The 22,459-nt window shown below is 53.0% G+C and overlaps 9 protein-coding genes across 10 annotated transcripts; 5 read left to right on the forward strand and 4 right to left on the reverse strand.

Annotated features, from left to right (window-relative positions):
• Positions 1 to 112: 112 nt before the first annotated feature.
• PV07_00176 (uncharacterized protein) lies at positions 113 to 2,292 on the forward strand (the record flags this gene model as incomplete). Its single annotated transcript, XM_016386606.1, has 2 exons — positions 113 to 361; positions 416 to 2,292. Exon 2 carries the CDS (start codon positions 607 to 609, stop codon positions 2,290 to 2,292), a length of 1,686 nt encoding a protein of 561 aa, XP_016253534.1. The 5' UTR covers positions 113 to 361; positions 416 to 606.
• An 89-nt stretch (positions 2,293 to 2,381) lies between these two features.
• Positions 2,382 to 3,513, reverse strand: PV07_00177 (uncharacterized protein). Its single transcript, XM_016386607.1, has one exon. The coding sequence runs from the start codon at positions 3,294 to 3,296 to the stop codon at positions 2,598 to 2,600; it is 699 nt and encodes a 232-aa protein (XP_016253535.1). The 5' UTR covers positions 3,297 to 3,513; the 3' UTR covers positions 2,382 to 2,597.
• Positions 3,514 to 3,922: 409 nt separating this feature from the next.
• PV07_00178 lies at positions 3,923 to 6,134 on the forward strand. 2 transcript variants are annotated; one of them, XM_016386608.1, is made up of 4 exons: positions 3,923 to 4,013; positions 4,071 to 5,319; positions 5,372 to 5,705; positions 5,762 to 6,134. In XM_016386608.1, the coding sequence occupies exons 2-4, from the start codon at positions 4,216 to 4,218 to the stop codon at positions 5,992 to 5,994; spliced, it is 1,671 nt and encodes a 556-aa protein (XP_016253536.1). In that variant the 5' UTR covers positions 3,923 to 4,013; positions 4,071 to 4,215; the 3' UTR covers positions 5,995 to 6,134. The 2 variants fall into 2 exon arrangements, with proteins under 2 accessions (XP_016253536.1, XP_016253537.1); XM_016386609.1 differs by having other exon boundaries at positions 4,112 to 5,319.
• A 231-nt stretch (positions 6,135 to 6,365) lies between these two features.
• PV07_00179 (uncharacterized protein) lies at positions 6,366 to 7,612 on the forward strand. Its single transcript, XM_016386610.1, has 2 exons — positions 6,366 to 6,916; positions 7,017 to 7,612. The coding sequence occupies exons 1-2, from the start codon at positions 6,511 to 6,513 to the stop codon at positions 7,436 to 7,438; spliced, it is 828 nt and encodes a 275-aa protein (XP_016253538.1). The 5' UTR covers positions 6,366 to 6,510; the 3' UTR covers positions 7,439 to 7,612.
• Positions 7,539 to 10,977, reverse strand: PV07_00180 (ATP-citrate synthase subunit 1). Its single transcript, XM_016386611.1, has 6 exons — positions 10,679 to 10,977; positions 10,262 to 10,481; positions 8,809 to 10,211; positions 8,434 to 8,759; positions 8,334 to 8,381; positions 7,539 to 8,281 (listed from the first exon to the last, which is right to left on the reverse strand). The coding sequence occupies exons 2-6, from the start codon at positions 10,447 to 10,449 to the stop codon at positions 8,216 to 8,218; spliced, it is 2,031 nt and encodes a 676-aa protein (XP_016253539.1). The 5' UTR covers positions 10,450 to 10,481; positions 10,679 to 10,977; the 3' UTR covers positions 7,539 to 8,215.
• A 976-nt stretch (positions 10,978 to 11,953) lies between these two features.
• Positions 11,954 to 14,112, forward strand: PV07_00181 (uncharacterized protein). The gene is made up of 2 exons (XM_016386612.1): positions 11,954 to 12,644; positions 12,706 to 14,112. Exons 1-2 carry the CDS (start codon positions 12,204 to 12,206, stop codon positions 13,717 to 13,719), a joined length of 1,455 nt encoding a protein of 484 aa, XP_016253540.1. The 5' UTR covers positions 11,954 to 12,203; the 3' UTR covers positions 13,720 to 14,112.
• Positions 13,989 to 15,552, reverse strand: PV07_00182 (uncharacterized protein). Its single transcript, XM_016386613.1, has 2 exons — positions 14,945 to 15,552; positions 13,989 to 14,760 (listed from the first exon to the last, which is right to left on the reverse strand). Exons 1-2 carry the CDS (start codon positions 15,393 to 15,395, stop codon positions 14,513 to 14,515), a joined length of 699 nt encoding a protein of 232 aa, XP_016253541.1. The 5' UTR covers positions 15,396 to 15,552; the 3' UTR covers positions 13,989 to 14,512.
• A 1,689-nt stretch (positions 15,553 to 17,241) lies between these two features.
• PV07_00183 (uncharacterized protein) lies at positions 17,242 to 19,741 on the reverse strand. Its single transcript, XM_016386614.1, has 2 exons — positions 19,083 to 19,741; positions 17,242 to 19,030 (listed from the first exon to the last, which is right to left on the reverse strand). The coding sequence occupies exons 1-2, from the start codon at positions 19,666 to 19,668 to the stop codon at positions 17,364 to 17,366; spliced, it is 2,253 nt and encodes a 750-aa protein (XP_016253542.1). The 5' UTR covers positions 19,669 to 19,741; the 3' UTR covers positions 17,242 to 17,363.
• A 1,021-nt stretch (positions 19,742 to 20,762) lies between these two features.
• On the forward strand, positions 20,763 to 22,441 carry PV07_00184 (uncharacterized protein; the record flags this gene model as incomplete). The annotated part of the gene is made up of 4 exons (XM_016386615.1): positions 20,763 to 21,143; positions 21,209 to 21,268; positions 21,320 to 21,640; positions 21,690 to 22,441. The coding sequence occupies 4 exons, from the start codon at positions 20,763 to 20,765 to the stop codon at positions 22,437 to 22,439; spliced, it is 1,512 nt and encodes a 503-aa protein (XP_016253543.1). The 3' UTR covers positions 22,440 to 22,441.
• Positions 22,442 to 22,459: the final 18 nt, after the last annotated feature.

Below are 22,459 nucleotides of genomic sequence, written 5' to 3' on the forward strand. Positions count from 1 at the left end.
GCCGCTCTGGAGGCATCTGAATGGCCGCCTCGGCGCAGCCTCCATCCAGCTGCTGCCAACCAAGAAAAAAATCCCCTCCAGCGTCTTGCTGCAACAGCCCCGCAAACACCACCTAGTCGACATGCACACCGCAGCTCTCGCTCCCTTCATTCCTACTCGTTCGCCTTGGAAAAGTCCTGACTGTCGCTTGTCCGAGTCAATCAGAGAATCAATGGCACATTGCCACGGAAGAAACCCCAGATTAAGTGCTATCTGACTCCAGGACTCCGTACAAAGGGCAAAATGCGTCCCTTCTTCCCCCACCACCCGAAAATCCCCATTCCACGGGATTCAAAACCCGCCCGACTAAAGCGATAGATCGGTGTGATGGAGCCTGTCATGGAGAGAGAGAGCACGTCGCTAACGCATTAGCTAGCGACGAACCCCGCCTGATATCCGACATTCAGTCCATTCTCATCGCTCTAGATCCCCCTGTATCTACTCGGTACAGCAGCCATCGAGCCGACCGGCTGGGATCTCGCATTTTCCTTTCTCTGAAATCCCTTGCCATACTCTCCAAAATTCCATCAACCTCATCTTGAGAACTGGTATCATTCGGTCATCAAGATGGCGCCAATAGAGACGGATTTTGACGCCCTTATCGTCGGGGCGGGCTTCGGCGGTATCTACCAGCTGTATCGGCTGAGGGAGCTGGGCTTATCATGTAAGGTGATCGATATGGCCAGCGATGTGGGTGGTACTTGGTATTGGAATCGTTATCCTGGCGCAATGAGCGACACGGAGAGCTTCGTCTATCGATTCTCGTGGGATAAAGAGGACTTGCAAACTTACCCGTGGACACATCACTACGTCAAACAGCCTGATGTTCTGGCATACCTGGAACATGTGGTCGAGCGGCATAACCTTCGAAAGGATATGCAATTCAACACCGAACTCCTCTCCGCCGTCTGGGACGATACCTCCAAATACTGGCAAATTGAATTGAGCACTGGACAGAGCCTCAAAGTACGATATCTCGTCACCGCATTGGGCTTGCTGTCGAAGGCCAACTACCCGGACATCCCTGGCATCGACAGTTTCCAGGGCCAGAAGGTGCACACGGCGAAATGGCCCCAGGGACTTGACCTGACTGGTAAGCGTGTGGGCATTATCGGCTGCGGCTCGACAGGAGTGCAGGTCATCACCGACATAGCCTCACGCGTCAAGTCTCTGACCTGCTTCCAGCGCCATCCTCAGTACAGCGTCCCCAGCGGCGATCGACCAGTCGACCCTAACTACCGCAAGTGGGTGAATGCGAATTACGACGCCATTTTTAACCAGGTGAGAAACTCGGCCGTGGGCTTTGGGTTTGTCGAGTCCGAGAAGCCATTCAAGTCCGTGGCGTCCGCGGAGGAGCGTGAAAGCATCTTCGAAACCCTATGGGAGGCCGGTAACGGCTTCCGCTTCATGTTCGGCGGGTTCAACGACATCGCCACGGACCGAGAAGCCAACGAGGCTGCGTGCGAATTCATCCGCAAGAAGATCCGCCAAATCGTCAAGGACCCCGAGAAGGCCCGCAAGCTGCAGCCGCACGACTACTACGCGCGGCGCCCGCTCTGCGACGGCGGCTACTTTGAGCAGTTCAACCGCGACAACGTGGACGTCGTGAACCTACAGGAGACCCCCATCACGCGCATCACCGAGCGGGGCGTGCAGACCAGCGACGGCAAGCTGTACGAGCTCGACGTGCTCATCTTCGCCACGGGCTTCGACGCCATCGAGGGCAACTACAACCGCATCCGCATCCGCGGCCGCGACGGCCTCACCCTCAAGGACTACTGGGAACCAACCGGCCCGACGAGCTACTTGGGCGTCTCGGTGCCTCATTTCCCCAACCTGCTGATGATCACAGGTCCCCAGGGGCCCTTCACAAACCTCCCCCCCGCGCTCGAAGCTCACGTCGACCTCATCTCGCGCTTGATCGCGCGTGCCGAGGAGCTCCGCAAGTCCAGCCCCGATGCTGCTCCCGTGCCCGTCGTCGAAGTGACGCCCGAGGCCGAGAAGGAGTGGTGTCTCGAGTGTGAGCGCGTCGCCGAGGGCAGTCTGTTCAAGGAAACGGCTAGTTGGATCTTTGGCCAGAATGTGCCGGGCAAGAAATACGCCTTGCGCTTCTTCTTTGGCGGCTTGAAGGCATTTTACGAGCATGTGCAGAGAGTCATTGACAACGGCTATGTTGGATTCAAGGGCTTGGGAAACAAGACAGACGAGCCGGTGACGGCGGCAGAATCTAGAGCGGTGACGGCACGCCTTTAAGATGGTGGGCCTCATGGCCGGACAGCAACAAGAAATCATTTACGAGACTGAGATAAACGAATTGCAAAAAAAAAATCATTAAAAAAAAATCAGAGTAATGTCTTCAATTTACTTTATGAATGCCAAAACCCTCCCTGTCCTGCACAGCCGTTAAGGATGAAAAGCAGATGCATCTCGTGATGCATCGAAAAGCACTGAATCAAGTACAATGTCGTCATGAGTCGTGACCAAGTATTCCTCTCTGTATCAGCTCATTCCAAAGGAGACCCAACCCTCAGGCGGTGGGAATCTGTCGGTGTATGAATCTAGTATCTGCTGCCGCCGCCCCAGCTGCTGTTGCCGCTGCTGTGGTGCTGCTTCTTCTTGTCCTTCAAAAAGTCTTCAGCCACGCTGCCGAGAAGAGCACCGCCGATGGTTCCCAGGAAGCCGTGGCCGGCCTGTTTGCCCAGGAAGTGGCCACCGAAGCCGCCACCGATGGCGCCGAGGAGGCCACGATCGCTCTCGGTCATCGGAGGAGCGTTGGGATCGTAGTTTGGCGCGTTGGGGTCAGTCGACTGAGGGGAAAATTGATGGTTGGCCACCTCGGGGGGCAGGCTTGTACCCTGCTGACCTGGTTGCTGTTGTTGACCACCGTGCTGGGCCATTTGTTGCTGGTAGGCCTGGTTCTGGGCGTAGGCATCGTTGCTGCCGTACTGCTGAGGGGCATTGCTGCCATAGTATCCCGAATGGCCTTGTGGGTTGCTAGCGTCGTAGGCGCCGTACTGGTAGCCAGCTTGACCATGTTGGAAGCCGCCAGATTGCGGGGGACCGAAGGAATCTTGTCGGCGAGGTGGGCCAAAGCCTTGGTCTTGAGGAGGATATTGTTGTTGGTAGCCTTGTTGAGGAGGACACTGTTGATTGTATCCCTGCTGAGGAGGGTAGCCTTGACCGCCTCCGTATCCTTGCTGAGGGTATTGGGAGCCGTAGCCCTGACCGCCGCCGTAGGAATCGTAAGGACCAGACATTGTGGATGAGGCGAGGATGAGAGTAAGCCGCAGAAGATTCAGAAGGTTTGAAACCTAGAGTGAATGTGTTTTGATGTATGGAGAGCAACGAGCTGGATAGGTCGATGAGGAAAGGGGAGGATTTATACGAGGTGAGAAGGATGTGGGAAGAAGCTTGCGCAGCTCGAAGGAATCCAGACCGCAGACTGCAGCGTTGCGGTTGAGGATGGTGGTGAATCCGGACTCAGCAATTATTCACTCATCAGGCCGGCTTTGCACTGAAACGCGCAGCTGAGCCCCGCGGCACACAGAAGGACCCCTCCTTTTGGAGGGCCTTTGGAGGGGACTCGCCCAGTTCCGGGTGCCTCGTGCCCTCTGAGTGGTCACCCGGCTGTTCTTTCAGGTGGTGCTCGGGGTCCACATGCGCCCCCCAAGGTCCAACAGTGATGCCTATTACGCACATATGGCCCAGCCCCTTCGTTTAACCAGATATTTCGGCCGATCACTCATCGATTGCTCCGGCTTGGCCGAACCCTTCGCTTCCGAGTCCAGGTGAGCGGCGGGGGAGATCACGTGGCCGTCGTCACAGCTGAAAACATCGTCACCAGCCATCAGCACCGCCAAAATCACCCACTCGCTGGTGTGGCGCAGTCTCTCCTCCCCTCGCGGCGATAGACGACAAGGACCAAAATCCCCTGCTCGGACATCAACGGTTAAATGCAACACCTCGGTACTAGAGTATGTATCCCAATTCCACCCAGGCCCTGATCTCAACCAATACTCATTTCGCGCAAGATAGACTCCATCCACTGATTGTGCTAACTCCGAGATCGCAGTCGACGCCCTAATCCGCGATTCAGTTTGCTCGAAATGCTCGCTCGTGTTGTTCATCCAGCTTGACCTTCCCGCTGACCTTTTTGCCCTGCTGATCAAGTAAAAGATGGCGACGCGTGACTACAAAGAGGCCTCGGCAATAGCTCGTAAGAGGAGAGCGGCCAACATTGCTGCCTTCTACAAGACTCCAGGATGGAACGAAGCAGACTTGCCCAAGAATCTGACCGAGTATGCGCTCAAATCTGACTACTACACCGACGACGAGCGCCAGATAATCCAATCAGAAGCCGATGTGATCCTCGAGAAGATTAAAACCAAGGAATGGACCGCACTGGAGGTCACCAAAGCCTTCTGCAAGGCATCCGCCTTGGCCCAGGAATTGACCAACTGCTTGACCGAAGTACTCTATACCGAAGCAATTGAAAGAGCAAAATACCTCGATGATTACCTCGCGCGCACAGGGAAGACCCTCGGCCCGCTCCATGGACTACCAATCTCGCTCAAGGACTGCTTCGTGACTGCACCACACCCTTCCAGCAACGGAATGGCGATCTATGCTAACGAGCCCTTGGAAAAAGATGCGTTACTGGTCACCATTCTGCGTGATCTGGGTGCGGTCTTCTACGTCAAGACAAATGTCCCTGTTGCCATGATGATGGCGGAAACAAACAACAACATCTGGGGAGAATGTCGGAACCCTCTACACAAATACCTCACCCCCGGAGGATCTAGTGGTGGTGAAGGGGCTCTGATAGCCCTCAAAGCCTCGCCCTTGGGGATTGGCACAGACATTGGTGGTAGCATCCGTATTCCCGCCGCATGGTGCAATCTGTACGGCTTGAAACCTAGCTTCGGTCGCTATCCGCACTATGGAGCCAAGCCGGGCATAGCTGGTCAAGAGTATATTCTATCGGTCAACGGGCCAATGGCGAGATCTTTGAAGACGCTCCAGTTGTACTCGGAAGCCCTCTTATCCGAGGACGTGCGACCTTGGGAATATGACCACAAAGTGAATCCAATCCCATGGAGGAAGAATGTTATTCAACCACCAGGCCGTAAACTTCGCTTCGGTCTAATTGGTGTCCACGATGGTCTTGTCCATGTTCACCCACCCGTCGAGCGGGCTTTGAAGATGACCCAGGCTGCGCTTGAAAAGCAAGGCCACGAAGTCATTCCTTGGTCCACCGAAGATCACGAGGCGATTGTGAAGGTATGTGCTCCCATCGTTCTGCTTAATTGCACTCGTTTATTGACAACCCTAGAACCTCCAAGCAGCCTTCTTCGATCTTGGTGGCGCTGCCATTATGGACCTTATCAAGCCTTGGGGAGAGCCAGTTTTTCCGAGCATGGAAGGGTACGCAGTGGCGGCTGCCGCAGGTGAAGGGGAGCTTGGACCGACAAAGATGCGAATGATGAACCTCCGGCGTAATGAACTGCAGAAAGCCTACCTTGACCGATGGAATGCGACCGCTACGGACGGAAAACCACGACTGGACGGGATAATCTGTGCCGCATCGCCATGGGCAGCTCCTCGGCTTGGTCAAACCCAGAAGCAGAGTTTGTATGTTGGCTATACGGGCTTTGTCAACTTCCTGGGTAAGCATCGTACTTGTACTGTCTCCTTGCACCCATACTGATCAGAGTCAAATTAGACTTCGGCGCCTGTACCTTTCCGGTCACCTTTGCGGACAAAGAGCTTGACAAGGCAAGAGATATGAGCACCTTCAAGCAATTGAGCGACATCGACGGCAGAATCCAACAAGATTACGATGCTGAGTTCTATCACGGAGCACCAGTGGCGTTGCAGATTGTCGGAAGGCGACTCGAGGAGGAGAAGATCCTCGAAATGTGCGAGGTTATCGACAACTGTTTGAAGATGGCCTAAACCGCTAGCTCTCTGGCGGCCAAGGCAAGGCGTTCTTCGCTGATGGCTTCATTCTAACCGATCGAGGCGCCGGCCCCCTCACTGATCAACCTTGGGCTTAGTCTCAGCCTCACTCTTCTGAACTTTGAGACTTGAAATTACTTCTATGTTCTCTATTATTTCTTCTTTCTTGCAAGCCGAATCATTTTTCTACTAAAGCCTGCAGGTCGGTTTCCTCGCCGCAGTCTGGCGTCTGGGACCCCAAGGATTTCCGAAGTCTTTGTGTGCGTGGATGAGGCTGAACGGTAAGACATCACACGCACAAGGCGCAAGTGCCCTCAGCATGCAGCACGCTATTACTCCGGGCTGATATCGAAGGCGGCGTAGCGGAGGGCGGCGGCATGTCTGCACACTACACAGTGAGGCTGCAATCTTCCTTGCGAGAGCCTCAAGTCTTCTTTCTTGCCCGTCTCTTCCAAGCGCAGCCAAAACTCGTATCCTGTCTGTCGTTGTCTCTAACACCACCATCACCGTGCAATGTCTCCATCCTCACTACCGCCCAGGGTTTTCCTCGCCACAATCCTGTCCCTCTCCTTGTTGAGCCGCGGAGCACTTATCTGCTCAACTACCACGTTCCCCTCCATCTACGACTCCTACCCAGATTGCGCGACCACATGTCTTGCCTGCACGGATGCCGACTACGTGGATAACTTTGCCAACAACTGCGACTACGCAAGCGGTGACTGCTGCTCCAGCACATACCACACCGTGATCAGCCAGACCTGGGCTTGCGTGAGCAACAACTGTGGCGATGGAGATCTCGCTCAGGATGCGTTTAATGTCTTTGTGAAGTTCTGCGCGGACCACAACGTGCCCTTGGCGGCTGGCGATGTCCCGACGGGGTATATACTTGAGGGCAATGGGGCTGGAAGTGGAAATAACAGTGGGTGCAGTCTTTCGTTGTCTCCCTGGTTCCTTGAGTCCGTGGAGCCATTTCCTCCCTGTGAGCCGATGATAACGAAACACCTTTCTTGTCTGCCTAGGCACAAACGGAACCGCCGGACCCGACAAGGGAAATGGCGGATCATCCCTGAGCGGCGGCGCGATCGCCGGCCTCGTCGTCGCCGTCGTGGGCACCGTCGCGACCGTCATCGGCTCGTACTACGGGTGGCGGGTGTGGCGAAGGAAGCATCCCGCCGCGAACAACAGCCACACCAACGACGCCGGTGCCGGCAACAACAACGCCAACAACGGCAACGCCAACAACAACAACAACGCGCTCGCCATGATCCACAACGGCCCCAACCCGAGACCGTGGGCCAACCTGCCCGCCAACGCGACCGTGCAATATGACCGGAGAACCTCGAGTTTCATGGGCTATGTCACCACCGAAGAGCGCTTTCGGGTCACCACGCCGCCGCCGGCGCTGGTCGGCGGAGTTGGACGAGTCATTGGCGAAGTATGACCCCGGGTGTGTAGGTAGGTGGTTAGGTTGAGGTTATACAAAAGCAAGAGAGAGAAGAGCAGTGGGTCGCAATATGTATGTATGGGGGTGATGGATGCTTGATCATGCGGCTGGCGTCTGAGAGGCCAAAAAGCTGATCTGTGATCCAGTGATATTAGCGTTATATAAGACCCGACATATAGACGTCCATCGAGACATAAGGGACCATTTAATCCACGAGACCAACGACTCCTTCCAACCCTGTCTCTGCTCCACCCCCCTCCGCCTTCTCTCCCGCAGATCCTCTTGCTCTTCACATCGTGACAATGTTGGTGTAATCGCAAGAGCATCGTGTGGCCACCTTCGCTGCTACGGCCAGTGAAGGAAGCAACTTCGGGATCAATCAAGAAATTCAACGAGACAAATCATTTGCTTAAGACCGGCCCAGCACCGTTTGGCAACCCGACAGAAACAGACAGAGGAAATGGAAATTTGGCAAAGAAAATGTAGTATACGGGCATTTGCGCGGTGCAACGGTGACAAGAACATGCATGCGCCGCAGCCGCCGTCTACCAGACCATTCTGCTGTACACTAACCGAGCCCGCCATTTCTCCCGCCAATCTTCGGAGTCTTTTTGTACCCTCATCATGGTCTTTCGTAAGTGATAATAAACTCCCGGTCCTGTCTTGAAACCCCAATGCCTCAGATGTTGCTTCCAGCCGAACCCAACAAAGTCATGGTCCCCGACAGTCAAAGTGGCCTTGACACGCTTTGCAATCCAACGCTGGCACGGACAATTACAATGACTGCGCGCTGACCTCCACACGACCTTCGTTTCCGGGGGTCTTTCCAATAGTGGGAAGCTGATTCAGGTTAGACCGGGCATTATGTGAGAAAAGGAGGGATGAGACTTACGAGGTATGTGATATCGTCCCAAGGATGTCTGTACAATCCAGTACGCAGCTAAAAGGGCATCAGTGATCTGTGTACACAAAGCGAACCGTGGAAAACTTACTCTCTTCTGATCCAAGTAATGGGCAATGAGACCGATGGAACGACCCAAGACGAACAGGCCGTTCAGAACACCAATGGAGAGATATTGCTCGGCCTCCTCGGCGGAGAAAGAGCCTCCATCTCGGAGTAAATCGACGAAGCAGACAGCAATGCAACCGTCGACGTTCAGGATCAAGTTGTCCTTCTTCGAGGTGGTCACGGTCTCAACAGCAATAGCATAATCCAAAAGTTTGTGCGAGGGGAAGTGCTTGAGGACAAAGTCCTTGACAAGCTCTACACGCAAGTCGGGGTTGTTGCGAGACTTGATTCGGTGACCGATACCAGGGACTGCATAGAGTTAGTGACTATTCGGAGGGGAGTTAGGAGTGTACCATACTCAGTTTGTTCTCTTTCCTCATCGTGTCAACGAACTCTCTGGGCGACCAGCCCTTGTCAAAGGCCTTGGTGAACTCATCGGCAGCGCCATCAAGAGCACCACCGAATCGAGAGCCAATGGTCAACAGACCAGCGACCAGCGAAGAGATCAGATCCTTGCCCGCGCGAGCGGTGATGATGGTGTTCATGGCACCAGAAACGGCCGGACCGTGGTCCGCAGTCAGCATGAGCACCATCTCCAAGAACCTGCTTGCGTAGGCAGGCAGGCGGCGACGGAACCACAGAAGAGACATGACACCGCCGATGCCAATTTCCTCCTTGAAGACATCCGAAATGGGCATACCGGCGTAGAGCAATTCCTGACCTCTGTCGTCAGAGATGGTGGAAATGAAGGAGGCAGGCTTTCGAATAAGACCGAGCTCTTGCGCCCAGGCGTAATCCATGGGGATCTTGGGCACAGCTGGCTCCGGAGCAGGCTTGATGGTGCCTTGCTTGACCAGCTTCTGGTAGAGCTCATTGAGAACATTGGGCATCTCTTCGAAGGTGTCAGGGACGTAGAAGCCGGCCTCTCTCATCTTCTGGTTCTTCACGACAGCAGTTTCAAGCTGAGAGTTGGCCGAAGCACCAGCGTGACCGAATTGGACTTCAGTCTTGAACATGCTCGCGCAAGTTCCGATGGCCCAGGCAACAATTGGCTTGGTAATTTGGCCCTTCTTCACGGCCTCAATAACCCGGTATTCCTCAACACCACCAACCTCACCAAGAAGCAAAAGGATCTTGCATTCTGGTTCTTGTTGGTATCGGAGGAGATGATCAATGAAGGAGGTTCCAGGGTATCTGTCACCGCCAATTGCAATACCCTCGTAGACACCATCGGTGTTTTGTGAAATGATATTGTTGAGCTCGTTGGACATACCACCAGACTTGGAGACGTAGCCAACGGAACCCTTGCGGTAGAGCTTGGACGCCACAATATTGTCCATCATACCGCCAGTGTTGCCGATCTTGAACGCACCGGGCTTGATGCCACCAACCGTGGCGGGGCCGATGATTGTGATTCCCCTCTCCTTTGACTTGATCATGATCTCGCGGGCACGTCGCTCAGGCACACCTTCTGCAATAATGGCAATGCTGCGGACTTGAGGAATCTCCATCAGTTCCATAGTGGAGCTGTAGACGGATCGGGAAGAGGCGAAGTTGACAATGGTGTCCACGTCAGGGTGCTTCTCGAAGGCTTTCTCCACGGATTGGTAGACTGGGAGAAGAGTCTCGCTGGTACCCCAGTACATCTTGCTGACGAACTGACCGCCAAAAGTGTAAATGATACCGGCCACGGACGGGGTCGATCTCTTGCAGATGAAATCGAAGTCCAGCATACCCTGGACGGCTTTGGGCTGCATGCCGCTGTCGACGGTGTCAGATTTGCCCATCATCTTGTCCAGTGGATCACTTACTAGACGAAGCATCTCGTCTTGTTGTGGAAGAGGGCATTCTGGGAAGGGCTCAGTCCCCTCGAGGGAGGAGCAAATCGACGAATGTTGTCGTTGGCAGAGAAAGGAGTATCAGAATCTTGACTGTCGCCGTTGGGGATGTCAATCTTAGGCACGCCATTGCTGGCAGCGCCCGCTGTAGCAGAAGGCATAGCGGAGATGCTATCAGGGGAATCTTCACGGACTGGGAGACCCATGGTGTTAGCGGCTGAGGTAGAGAACTTGAGAATGAGACAACAACAGCGCAAATGATGGCAGACAAGAGAGAGTGTCTGGTCGCCTGTCGTCTGGCGAGGAGAGTATAATAGGAGGGGTGTGCAAAGGGGGAAAAAGATTCAAGCAGATCTCGGGGAATCAATGGAAACTTTCAATGAGACTTACAGGAGGAAGGGGTTGTTGTTGGGTTTGTAGGGCAAAAGGGAGAGATTGAAGCAAACTGCGGATGGAAATGAGCAGAGAGATCAAAATCGCCGACGAGGAGAAGAAAAAGATGAGGCCAGTTGAAGTGAAGCCGATGGTGGTGGTGGATGAGATGGTGTTCACTTTCTCAGGGCACAACAAGGGTTGCCAGTGCGCAGTGTGGAGAGCGAAGATGATGCTGAGGGACCACACAGAGGCTGCGACTGGATTAGGGATCGTCTGTTGAGGCAGGTCCGGTTAGTTAGCTGCGCGACCCAACCGTGTGAAGCTCCTGGATGGGCGCCCGAAAATAGGAATGGCGGCCCCCAATATTGTGTTGAGTGCCGCCATCAACAAGCCCGCCACGTCCAGCACATCCCGCTATCGCCCAGCATTCTCTCCGGGCGGTGAGATTTTTAGTGGGGGGGACTGCTGCATGGAGAGCCCACTCGTCCACTGTCGCCACACAAGCCTTTCAGCCCGGGTGCACTATCAGCTGGCCCTAACCGTCTTGGGGCCCCCGGAACTGGGAGAGGCTGAGGCCCCCTTTACCCATATCCGCCGAGTCTGCAGGGAGCGGGCCTCAAGGACTATTGACTTGTCTATCGATTGGAAGGAAAAGATCTTTCTCGCGTGCCAGACTATTCGGAGTCCGGGTCCCGTGTCAAGCGCACGTCGTATCTCGTAGCCCGGTGGAACACCCGTGCATTGTGCAGCCTTTACCTCGTACCCGCCCCTCCTCCTGGGCAACTATCTGTCCAGATTCACCGAAGCTACAACAAAACGCTCAATCGGTGCTCGAAACTGAGCCAACTGGAAATTTGCTGTTGATAGTCACCATTTTTCGGTGTTTGTGTAACCTTGATCCACAGCTTCAGAGAGGTGGTTGAGAACCAGCCGACGAAGGCATTCTGGTGGCAGTTCGGCAATGGACTTTTCTTCAGTCGCCAGTAGAGAACTCCAGGAGCAACGTCACAGGGTCAATATTTTTTTTGGCGGTGACCGACAGTTGGGGATTGTCGGTCAAACACCATGGAGTCGAGGCGACGGCCATGGCGGGCGGTTTGTCCCTGGCGTTGGCGCGGGTTAGCAGCCCTAGCTCCACACCTAAAACGCATGCTGAGATGCCCCTCGATAAGTTTAGCACGCCTAGCCTGGTAGCCCACGCCCACCACCCCTACCCCTGCTCCCAACAACCCACACTCCAGGGCCCTAGGGGGGATCCACCCGAAAAAGTCAAGGGCAGCAATTGTATCCCTCCGAAGACCAACAGTAAACTGTGTGAAGCAGTGAAATCTGGCCCCCAGCTGTCCATACTGTTTCTCCTTACAACTCGACATTCGCACTTTCCATTCGGCAATTCAGACTTGATTTTCTTGTCAATTGTCTTTGCTGTCTTCTTGCTCTTAGATTTCTCTTCTATCTCAAAAAGCCAGGACAACTTGTGCCAACTGACTGCTTCCCCTGAGCCCGTCCTACTCTTACCCCTCACCTCACCGCCGCAACAATGTCAGCAAAGTCCATTCTCGAGGCCGACGGCAAGGCCATTCTCAACTACCACCTGACCCGTGCTCCTGTCATCAAGCCTACTCCCTTGAAGGCTTCTGGTGTCCATAACCCTCCTCCCAAGTTGGCTTCCATCTTCTTCCCTGAAGACGAGGCAGTGTCAACGGTTTTGGACCAAGCTGAAGCCACCTATCCTTGGCTCCTCCAGCCAGGCTCTAAATTCGTTGCAAAGCCAGATCAATTGATCAAGAGAAGAGGAAAGAGTGGCCTTTTGGCCTTGAACAAGCCGTGGGCCGAAGCAAGAAAATGGATCGAGGAGAGAGCCCGCAAGGACGTCAAGGTCGAGCACGTCACGGGGACTCTTTGCCAGTTCCTCGTCGAACCCTTTGTCCCTCATCCCCAAGACACTGAATACTACATCAACATCAACTCCGTGCGAGATGTAAGTGGCAGCAATCGTATGCATGACCTGCATCAGTACATGGGCTAACCGCGACCATCAGGGCGATTGGATCCTCTTCACCCACGAGGGTGGTGTGGATGTCGGCGATGTTGACGCAAAGGCCAAGAAGATCCTGATCCCAGTCGATCTGAAGAAGTTCCCTTCGAACCAAGAGCTGGCTGCAACTTTGTTGCCCGACGTGCCCAAGGGTGTCCACAATGTGCTGATCGACTTCATTGTTCGACTGTACTCGGTGTACGTGGACTGCCAGTTCACCTACCTCGAAATCAACCCCCTGGTCGTCATCCCCAACGCTGCAGGCACCTCCGCCGAAGTCCACTTCCTTGATCTTGCCGCCAAACTCGATCAAACAGCCGACTTTGAGTGCGGTGTCAAATGGGCTATTGCCCGAAGCCCCGCTGCTCTTGGTCTGCCCGGAGTCAAGACCGACGGAAAGGTCACCATCGACGTTGGCCCGCCTATGGAGTTCCCTGCGCCCTTTGGCCGTGAGCTCAGCAAAGAAGAGAAGTACATCGCGGACATGGATGCGAAGACTGGTGCTTCGCTCAAATTGACCGTTCTCAATGCCAAGGGCCGCATCTGGACTTTGGTTGCTGGTGGTGGTGCTTCGGTGGTCTACGCCGACGCTATTGCCTCCGCCGGCTTTGTCAGCGAACTGGCCAATTACGGTGAATACTCCGGCGCCCCAACTGAGACTCAGACGTACAACTATGCGAGAACTGTTCTCGATCTGATGCTCCGAGCACCCACGCACCCTGATGGCAAGGTTCTGTTCATTGGTGGCGGTATTGCCAACTTCACAAACGTCGCTTCAACGTTCAAGGGTGTGATCCGCGCACTCAGGGAGGTGGCCCCTGTCCTCAACGATCACAAGGTTCAAATCTGGGTCCGTCGCGCCGGCCCCAACTACCAGGAAGGTCTCAAGAACATCAAGTCCGTCGGTGAGGAGCTGAAGTTGGACATGCACGTTTACGGCCCAGAGATGCACGTCTCTGGTATCGTACCGTTGGCTCTCCTTGGCAAGACTTCGACGGTCCCCGAATTTGGTGCTTAGATAAGAACATGATTTTTTGATGGTTCCGTGTCTTTTGATCTAGAGCATACCAAGATATCACTACGACGCTTTTGACGATGGATTGGCATGGGGGCGGGCGATGGGAAAAGAGCGGTTGCAGGCTAGGTATGTTTCTTTACCGGAGTTCAACTTGGCGACCCTTGTTGGAAGAGGAAGCATTATGTGCATGGATGCCGTGTACGACAACAGTTCAGCGGTCGTTTCACGTCATGCAGCAGAGGTCATGGCGACTCGAGTAGATGGCCAAGCAAGCGACTTTGTGTAAAGAACAACATTAGACCGAGGCGGTAATGACATTCTGCTTCAAGCAAATCTTTGCTCCGGCGCGTGATCACATTTCTTAGTATAAAGTCAAGACATTTCAACCCTGTTGCTTCATGTTTCAAGTGCTTGTGTTCTAGCGCAGTCCTCATAAATGAAGCAAAGCACGCACGCCTGGAACTCCTTTCCGTGAAGCCATTTTGTACATAGATCGAGTGTCATAAACAACGATCTGGGTTTCACGTCACCCTTGCAATCACATATGTGGCATCTTTTGCGGTCATCCTCATCGCAGGTCTTGAGTCCCGACATGACCGCAATCCCCCAGCCAGCCACTGCTTTTCATTAGACAAGCCCAGGCCCAGAGTTTCAGTGTTGTAGCTGATCTGGTCGAAACAACATGGCTGAACTCCCAATGCAGCACAACATGCCCATGTTTTGTTAGCCTGAAACTGTGGAGTTCCGTAGCTTTTGCTGTCCGTCGTATCGTCTGACATCGTCCAGATCACGTCTACTCCACCAGAACAACCCGCCCCCCACTTAACTCGTCAATGTAGGCCATCTTGCCGCATCCCTGGCTCTTGGTGTGGTCTTGTTCCCTCAACAAGACGGCGAGGACTTCGACGGGCGGCTCCAGTCCCAGGGCGTTTGCGCGCCGCCAGCGTTGGAGGCGAGGGATGCCGATGCACGGGCCGTATTGCGACGAGAGGTCGAAGTGGCGCAGGATCTTTTCGTGGATGGAGAGGTCGGATTGGTGCACTGCCCCGCGGAACACGATCAGCTTTAGGAATCTCCAAACATGTGGAGTTGTCATGGAGATGCCGCATGGATGGGGGACAATGTCGTTGTTTTGGGATGGAAAAGACAATGCAAGGGCGAGAGGATCAACAGTACTCAGGGACAGGCGAGAAGTGAGAAACACATGTTGTAACCGGGGACATACCTCTGGGAGCAAGCCGACTGTCCTCTTCCGCCTGCCAGTATTTCTTCAGCTGCGCATCCGTGACCTTTTCGGCCGCGAGTTCACGGTCGTCCTTGCCTGCAGCAACCTTGGCCTTGTGCTTCCTTCTGGACCTCGCTTTGAGCGACGCCTCCTCTTCCTCCTCCTCTTTTGCGTCTGGCTCTATATCTTGATCTGCTTCCGTTTTCAGATCTCGTGCGTCTTCCTCCTCCTCGATTTCCTCGGGAGCTGATTCATTCTTCACCTCTGCCACCTCCGGCTCCGTTCTCAACCCGTCGTCGGCAACCTCGGCTAGCTTCTTCGCCGAAGCGCTGTGCTCGTCTCGCTGCGCATTTGCGCCCGGCTTCGTCACCCGCGCAGACTTGTTGTTGAATGAGAGGGTGGACTGGAGAGAGTGGCTGGGCCGAGTGGCGGATTTGCGGGTTCGGGGCATCTTGAGGCGCAAGCTGATGTGTTCTGCGGATGACCTGTGGAAGTGATAGAGTGAACCCAAGGCAATTATACAGAGACAGGCAGACGTTTTCTAGAGATGTTGTTCGGAATGAAGTTGTAATTATCAGTGGTGAGACTACCGCCAAAGAGGGGGTCGGGTTGAGAGGTGAGTGACGTTCTTCCGCTGCCTCAGCAACCAGCTATAAGGTTCTGGCTTCGGCCACACTTGTTGCCGCTTATATCTACTTTTATCATACAACGCTGTTCATTGGCCGCTGAGCGCGCGTCTCAATAGAAGCAGCGACTACTCTACGCGTTCTCAATGACAAGTATTTAAGTATCTCGTAGTATCAACTAGTTGGCGAGGCTAGCCGTCTGCCCTAATGTCTACTTGTATACTGAGACCTGGATACCTATTCTACACCACAGTCCAGTGAACCTCTCGGATCTCTCGCCCTGCTCTACTATTTATTCTCTCCATGAGAGTGCCTAAAAGCATCAGCTCAACTCGCCATAGCAATGTTGGTATTGCACAAACACAGCGACTAAAATTACTTCCACGAGTCTTTCTAATTTACAATACTCAAGACATGCGCGGCTTGAAGGGTACATCCTCGGTGCATGTTTTCCCTTTCGTAAACGCGCGTCGTCACCAACGGTACTCCGTCCGTGACTTCAGCACTAACCGCTCGAGGGGTTGTGCCTTGTATTCGATCCTAGGAGGGAAAGGTTAGGAACAGTGTCAGGCGGCAACCATGGGAATAAGAAGGGTTACGTACAGGGGTTAGTCATACAATCCAACATCACGCGCCGTTCAGGCCGAGCAGCTGGTACAGCATGTTGGCAAATTGTTCCTCGTCGTCCTCGACCGCGTCCATCGTGGCGAAATACACTTCTCGCGGCGACAGGGTGTAGTCGAGCATATGCCCAGCAAGGCGAATACCTTGTCGCGGACGTCCATGCACTGCCAGTTACGGAAGATCTCGATCAATGTCTGCAGGCGCGGGCGGCGTGTCCGGATGTTGGTAGTGCGCCTGCTGCCAGATGATGACGCCAGCGTTGCTCTGCATCTCCTTCATGTGGAACTCGTGGTGTGCGAACCAATTCGTGTCTTCAAAGGTCTTGAGTTTGAGGTAGAGAGTCTCGACGGCGCCCCAGTCGAAGCTCTTGGAGCCACAGAAGACCGTGATCCTTTTGGCTCAGCCAAGCTCCCGTATTAGAATTTACTACAAGAACTCAGAGCAAAACTATCACAAACTTAGTTATCCCTCAGGTGCTTTTGGAGAGATATATATAATAGTCAGGAAGTCCTTCAAGTTCGTCCAAGCCTGGCTCCTCATTCCAATCCGGCTCCTCCACTCTCGATCAACGATACTGTACCCCGGGATCGTAGTGAGGCTCCTGTTCGTAGATCAAGTGGCTCCCAAAAAAGAGGTTTACACCTCGCTTCTCTAACGTGTAATATGCTAGATTAATCATGATAGATGTAAACTATATCGACGCTGGGGAGAAACTAATGCACAAGGTCTCATGGAGGAACACCCTACCTATAGTTTCTGTGAGATTTTGACGCCTAAGTCACCTTGTATCCCATCGAAAAGCTCGACAAATGGGTCTCTTGAATAAGAGCATAACTCCCGAAGATCGAGGGCTCCAGACACCAACAACTTCTCGTCGACAACTCTCCATGGACCTTCGTCCTTTTCTTCAGTCGTCGGCCGTCATAGCAGTCTGTCTGGGAGTTAGCGCTCTGCAATATATCTCCCTGGCAGGGGCCGTAGATTGTGGATACGAAGAGGCCGACAGTGAAAGAGTCGGAAACCCCAGTCCGCCAGTGTAGGTCCAGATAAAAGCTTGATTCCATGCCCAAGAACCCCTGAACACCAATGATTCACACTTAACCCATCAAATATAGAGATATTGCGAATGCAAGAAGCGTCATCCTGGTAGCAACAAATCCCTTCCTGCGTTATATAACGATGATTTCGCGTCTTTCGGCCTTTTGTAACAATGGCATCCATGTTTTCATGCAGGCATCAAAGTGTCCTACACGTATGAACACGTCGTCTCGCACTTCGTGCAGCACTAAGCCAGTTATGTCTGGAAGATTGATCCACGAATATTGGCCCTTGTCAACCTTTATTGGTATACAAAAGATGTTTTTCACGGGCATTTCCTCGTCCCAGTGGTCAAAGTAAATATTGCCGCATGATCCTGTTGTAATGCGCATTTCCATGAACATGACTGGTTGATCGTTGCTTTCTATACTAGAGATAACAGCAGACTTCCGTGGCTTTGTTGCTTCGTCCACTCTCCAAGTAGCGCGCAACAAGGGAGCAGTTAAGCGGAGTTGTGTCTCGTGCTCTTTTGTCTCGATGCTGATAAATTGAGTGACCAGAATGTCAACACCGTACTTGAATTTGCAGTCTGCGTAGGTCATCGGCCCTTCAAGAGACATCCATGACCAGGTTGGCGCTCGCTGAATCGACGGGCGTGCTGTGGCACCCTTTGCAGTCCATAGAAGCTCAACCGGCATGAAAATATGCCAAAGGCCGTGGGAATGCGCACCAAAGAATGGGCGAAAAATGTCAATAATACCAGACAGCGCTACTGTCCGATCTGCGTCCTTCGTCAGTTTCATTTCTGTGTAGTAGCCCACTATGACCGCCCAAAGCCCGAATGTTGAATCATTTGGGCTTGTTGTAATCGACGCCTTTCCTGGCGCGGTGGGAAGCTGGAATATCTGACTTTTGTCCCGAAGCCGTCCTTCTAGAATATTAACGTCGAGGATCAGAGCCTCTCCATCGGAGGTCCTGAATCCGAAGTTCGATGCGGGATGTCTCTCATGTAAGATATAGCGAGACACACCACTAGGAAACACTTCCGACGCTCTCATCTCGCCGCAACGCCAAAATAACTGTCCTCGACCGCAATCGAGCGTTCGTCGAGCAAGCAACGCTTCTTGCAATACCCATGCTCGAGTATACAGGATATGGTCGTCGAATATGTCAGTCTCATTAATAAGATATTCTTCCTCTTGAGACTTAGATGGCAGTATCGCAGGTTGTAAGGTGTTCGGGTTGCGGGAGAAAAAGCAGCCTTGAGAATTGTCGGATGCACCCGACGCTGCGATGTTGCACACCGCATTTTTGTATATGTTCCCCATGAGCTTGGCCTCGCGGTCCCAGTCTTCAGGCGAGTCTTGAATAATGCACAGGCTGTCTATCCAGAGGTATAAGAAACCAAGACGCTTTGTGAGACTTACTGCGTCTTGAAAAGTCCTGGGCAAATCATCCCATGCTATGTTGGTTCGAAAAGCAGCTTGATTACAACAGAGGAGTTTGATGGTATCCGACTTGCCCCAGCAATGACTGAGCGTAAGATAAGAGACTCTCTTGGGCATGTCTTCAGCGAGGTGGATTGAAATCTTGTCGTCTCCCAGCCGTAGGAGACGCGATGGCCTAAAAGCGAGGACTCGGTTCTTGTTGCATACGCCGTGGTAGATGAGGCAGTTCTGCAGCCATTTGGCAGCTAGACTCAAGGTATCATCGCATCCAGTATGATTTGATAATTCAGGCAGAAGAAGTAGACGCGGTGTGTCCTGCGCTTCTTGTCCATCGGTGTCGCGGTCAAGCTCTGCAATACGTCAACTAAACACGCGATGGGGTAAAATCCGCAGTTCACTGACCTTGGGCCTTGCATATCCGAAAGCGGCATTCTTGAGCCCGAAGACAATCATGTTTGAAGTTGAATATAAGAGAGTCATGACGCCATGCATAAGTAGTGGCTGGTTCCCAATATTTGAGGTCTTTGACGAAGTCTTTGAGAATGCGAGTCCTTCGCTCCCAGAGAACTGCACAAATGCGGCACCCACTTTCTGCCGATCGCTGTAGGCTCGCCGTTGTGAGATGGTGTTGTTGATCGCGCAGGTAATCTCTTTCTGAGGAGGATATGGCAGTGTTATTACAAGTCTCACAGAAGACCGACGTGCGCCCGTCGAAGACTCCTCTGTCCAGAATTGACGCATTGAGGTAGGCTGGGTCATGCCCATATGCAGCAAATAGAAGCAAGGTTGCCACAGACGTAACAGGAACTGTGTAAAAAAGCACTGCCACGAGTGAGCTAGATTTCGTCCAAGGTAAAGTTTTTAGTAGCAGGAGAGGGTAAGCTTGGAGGACCGCAGCCCACGCAAAGCGAGGGTTGTGACGATAATCCAGCGCTGGAATGAGGCTCTTGTAATGTTGCTGCAAAGCAGCTGAGGCTTGTTCCCACATCAGGTGATAAAGATCCACCTGGATTCCGCTGTGGACCTCAGCGAAAACCGCCTCAAGGCCACCTCTCTTTGTGGCTGCCCACAGAACGGATCCGGCATAGATCAATATCAGCGTCTGCTTGAAATGCCACGGTTTGGCACGAATGACTGAGCCCCGCTGAGGCCCAAGCCTCACCATAAGAGAATGGAGCCCTCGGAAAGCGGACCACGTGGGAAGAAGTTGCAAAATGTAGTTGATATCGACATCCTTCCAGGGTGAGGACAAATGTATTTGCCGTCTGCGAAACAGTCTCCACATCAGTAAAATGGTAGTGCACTGAGCGCCGAGGGAAGCTGCTGGCAGAACAAAAGCTCTGTTCATCCGGGGTATGAACGGAGCCTTAGGACTTTGGGTCAAACTCGACCAGAAGGAGGTAAACGATCCATTGGAGATGCGTATGATGAAGGCTAGTTGAATGATCTGCCACTTCGACTCCGGGATCTCTTGGACCGATCGAAGGATGAATAGCAAAACGTCTGATGGAAGTGACTGTATCATGGCATCTGTTGGACGAGCGTGCTGAACTTCTTTCCCTCGCGTATTGGCGGGCGAATTGAATGCAATTTTCGTCTTGGAGAGCGGAGCCTCAGAGACACATACACTGTGTTTGAACAAGAACGGCCAGGAATCGCATAATGATAGCAGAATGTTGCTCGCGAAAGGAGAACGCGTGTGAGATAGGTGTTCGAGAAGGTAATGCGTGTAGGCCACGTCATGCATTCTTGGACTCCGTGGTCAGCATTCAGGCAACCTCGTGTCGCGGGGGCCAAGGACCTGCATGGCTGTGCTGGCTGAGCCTTAGCGTGGCGACACCACCTCCCCTCCTTTCTTCTTCCTCCCCGCGAGACAAACAAGTACACTTTCAATGATAAGACAAGTTTCTGGTCGCTCAGACCTTCTCTTCAATTCGTCGAGCCTGGGTACTCGTTTTCCCCACAACTGAGGTTCTTTACTTTTGTTAAACCTGCGCGTTGATTGAACAAATCATCTGCGTCTTGGATTCGAAAGATATGGCTGGCCCCCTAGGCCCTTCCTTTCGTCGTCGGATAGCACTGATGGACGAGCCTACACAGTCGCAAATCAATCACTTGCTTCAGCTGGAGAGCTCGGACGAATTCGATCAAGTGCGTCCTCGTAGCGAACAGGGTGGGCTCTTTTGCATGTATGTGCCTGAGAGCAGGACTTCTGAAGCCTTGCAGTACGGATCAGATGTCGACATAGTCGCCGTTCACGGTCTAGGGGGTGATCCCTATCGGACTTGGCAGCATGAGAATGGTTTCAATTGGCTACAGCGCCTTCACGAGGAGTTGTCTGGTGTCAGAGTTTACACCTTTGGATATGAATCCGGCATGGCCTTTTCGGGCGGTCTAAAGGGCCTCAACGATCACGCCAGGTATCTCCTGTATCTCATCAAACGAGCGAGGCCCAGCTATGCAGTAAGCTGCCTACGTTGCCCAGACACATTTCACTTCATTCGCACTGAGATGCTGACGAGTGGTAGGAGCAAAAACGAAAGGTTGTGTTCGTGTGCCACGGTATGGGCGGACTTCTTGTTAAACAAGTTCGTGCTTCGAGCACACTCGAGCTTTCCCATACTGACCTATCGATATAGGCACTACTGCTGGCGAATAATGAGAGAGGTATCTTTGGATCTCTTCAGGAAGCCATCTGCGGCATTCTTTTCTTTAGCACTCCACGTGCCGGGGCGAGAACCCAAGACTACGAAGCAGTCTTGTGTCAAATGGCTGATGCGATTGTCTTTCATACTCCAGCCGAGAAGCTTATGGAAAATTTTCGAACAACGTTGCTGGAATCACTGCGGAACATTGCTGAGGGTCTTTCCGAATTGGAAGATCAATTTCGTAAATGTGTCCAGGGCATCCATCTTAGTTCCTTCATCGAAAAATCCCTCTTACCCGACATGTCGAATATGGTTGTGTCCCAAAGTCCTATCTATGCTTTCTTCTGCTAATGTTGTGTAGTTAGTCGACGAATACAGCGGCCGGTATGGGAGGCTAATACCACTGCTTGACCATGATCACCGCCAAATCTGCAAACACCCATCATTTGCCAGTCCAGGCATGGGAAATATCTTGAGCGAGCTGAGAGATATCGCTCAACATAAAAGTGCAGCCCTTGCAGGCTCGTGGGTTCCGGCGCTGGTTATAGAGCCCCAAGATGAATCCGCTGCTGTGAAAACGGCCGCATCACTCCGGAATGAGGCTTTGTTACGAGCAGCTGCTACTGGAAACATTAGAGCGCTCGAGCGTTTGATCGACAAAGGCGCAGATTTCAACACAAGCAACTCGCAAAGCGAAACAGCATTACTTCTTGCCTGCCAGTATGGCTACGCCGACATAGCGCTACGGCTTCTTGACGCGGGGGCGGACGTAAATGGATGTGATATACGAGGAAAGTCGCCGTTACATTTCGCTTCAGGAAGAAGCGACAGCGAGCTGGCGTTGAGGATTCTCAATCAAGGTGCCAATCCGAATCTTGCGGACAAAAGTAGCTCCACACCACTGCATTGCGCGGCGGAATATGGAAATGCCGCCATAGTCAAACACCTCCTCGATCATGGCGCAAATTGCTTCATCAGAAATAGCCTGGACGAGTTACCTGCCAGAATCGCAAGGAAAAGCCATCAACTCGAGGCCATGAGGGTGCTACACAGCCATGCTCAAAACTTGAATCAGGAAAGTTGCCTTCAATTGTACCATTTCGAGCCATAGTAACTGATAAAACAGGCATC

Source organism: Cladophialophora immunda, assembly GCF_000835495.1.
Source record: "Cladophialophora immunda strain CBS 83496 unplaced genomic scaffold supercont1.1, whole genome shotgun sequence".
In the NCBI taxonomy this organism is placed as follows: domain Eukaryota; kingdom Fungi; phylum Ascomycota; class Eurotiomycetes; order Chaetothyriales; family Herpotrichiellaceae; genus Cladophialophora; species Cladophialophora immunda.

Coding starts and splice junctions, on each gene's coding strand:
- PV07_00178 (XM_016386608.1), top strand. CDS start 4,216: ATGGCGACGCGTGACTACAAAGAGGCCTCGGCAATAGCTCGTAAGAGG. Junction 5,320..5,371: donor ATCACGAGGCGATTGTGAAG/GTATGTGCTCCC, acceptor TGACAACCCTAG/AACCTCCAAGCAGCCTTCTT. Junction 5,706..5,761: donor GGGCTTTGTCAACTTCCTGG/GTAAGCATCGTA, acceptor GAGTCAAATTAG/ACTTCGGCGCCTGTACCTTT.
- PV07_00182 (XM_016386613.1), bottom strand. CDS start 15,395: ATGCCCCGAACCCGCAAATCCGCCACTCGGCCCAGCCACTCTCTCCAG. Junction 14,761..14,944: donor CAGTCGGCTTGCTCCCAGAG/GTATGTCCCCGG, acceptor TCCGCGGGGCAG/TGCACCAATCCGACCTCTCC.
- PV07_00180 (XM_016386611.1), bottom strand. CDS start 10,449: ATGCCTTCTGCTACAGCGGGCGCTGCCAGCAATGGCGTGCCTAAGATT. Junction 10,212..10,261: donor AAGACGAGATGCTTCGTCTA/GTAAGTGATCCA, acceptor CACCGTCGACAG/CGGCATGCAGCCCAAAGCCG. Junction 8,382..8,433: donor ATTACTTGGATCAGAAGAGA/GTAAGTTTTCCA, acceptor ATGCCCTTTTAG/CTGCGTACTGGATTGTACAG.
- PV07_00183 (XM_016386614.1), bottom strand. CDS start 19,668: ATGTGGGAACAAGCCTCAGCTGCTTTGCAGCAACATTACAAGAGCCTC. Junction 19,031..19,082: donor TCGGATATGCAAGGCCCAAG/GTCAGTGAACTG, acceptor GACGTATTGCAG/AGCTTGACCGCGACACCGAT.
- PV07_00181 (XM_016386612.1), top strand. CDS start 12,204: ATGTCAGCAAAGTCCATTCTCGAGGCCGACGGCAAGGCCATTCTCAAC. Junction 12,645..12,705: donor ACATCAACTCCGTGCGAGAT/GTAAGTGGCAGC, acceptor CGCGACCATCAG/GGCGATTGGATCCTCTTCAC.
- PV07_00179 (XM_016386610.1), top strand. CDS start 6,511: ATGTCTCCATCCTCACTACCGCCCAGGGTTTTCCTCGCCACAATCCTG. Junction 6,917..7,016: donor GGCTGGAAGTGGAAATAACA/GTGGGTGCAGTC, acceptor TTGTCTGCCTAG/GCACAAACGGAACCGCCGGA.
- PV07_00177 (XM_016386607.1), bottom strand. CDS start 3,296: ATGTCTGGTCCTTACGATTCCTACGGCGGCGGTCAGGGCTACGGCTCC.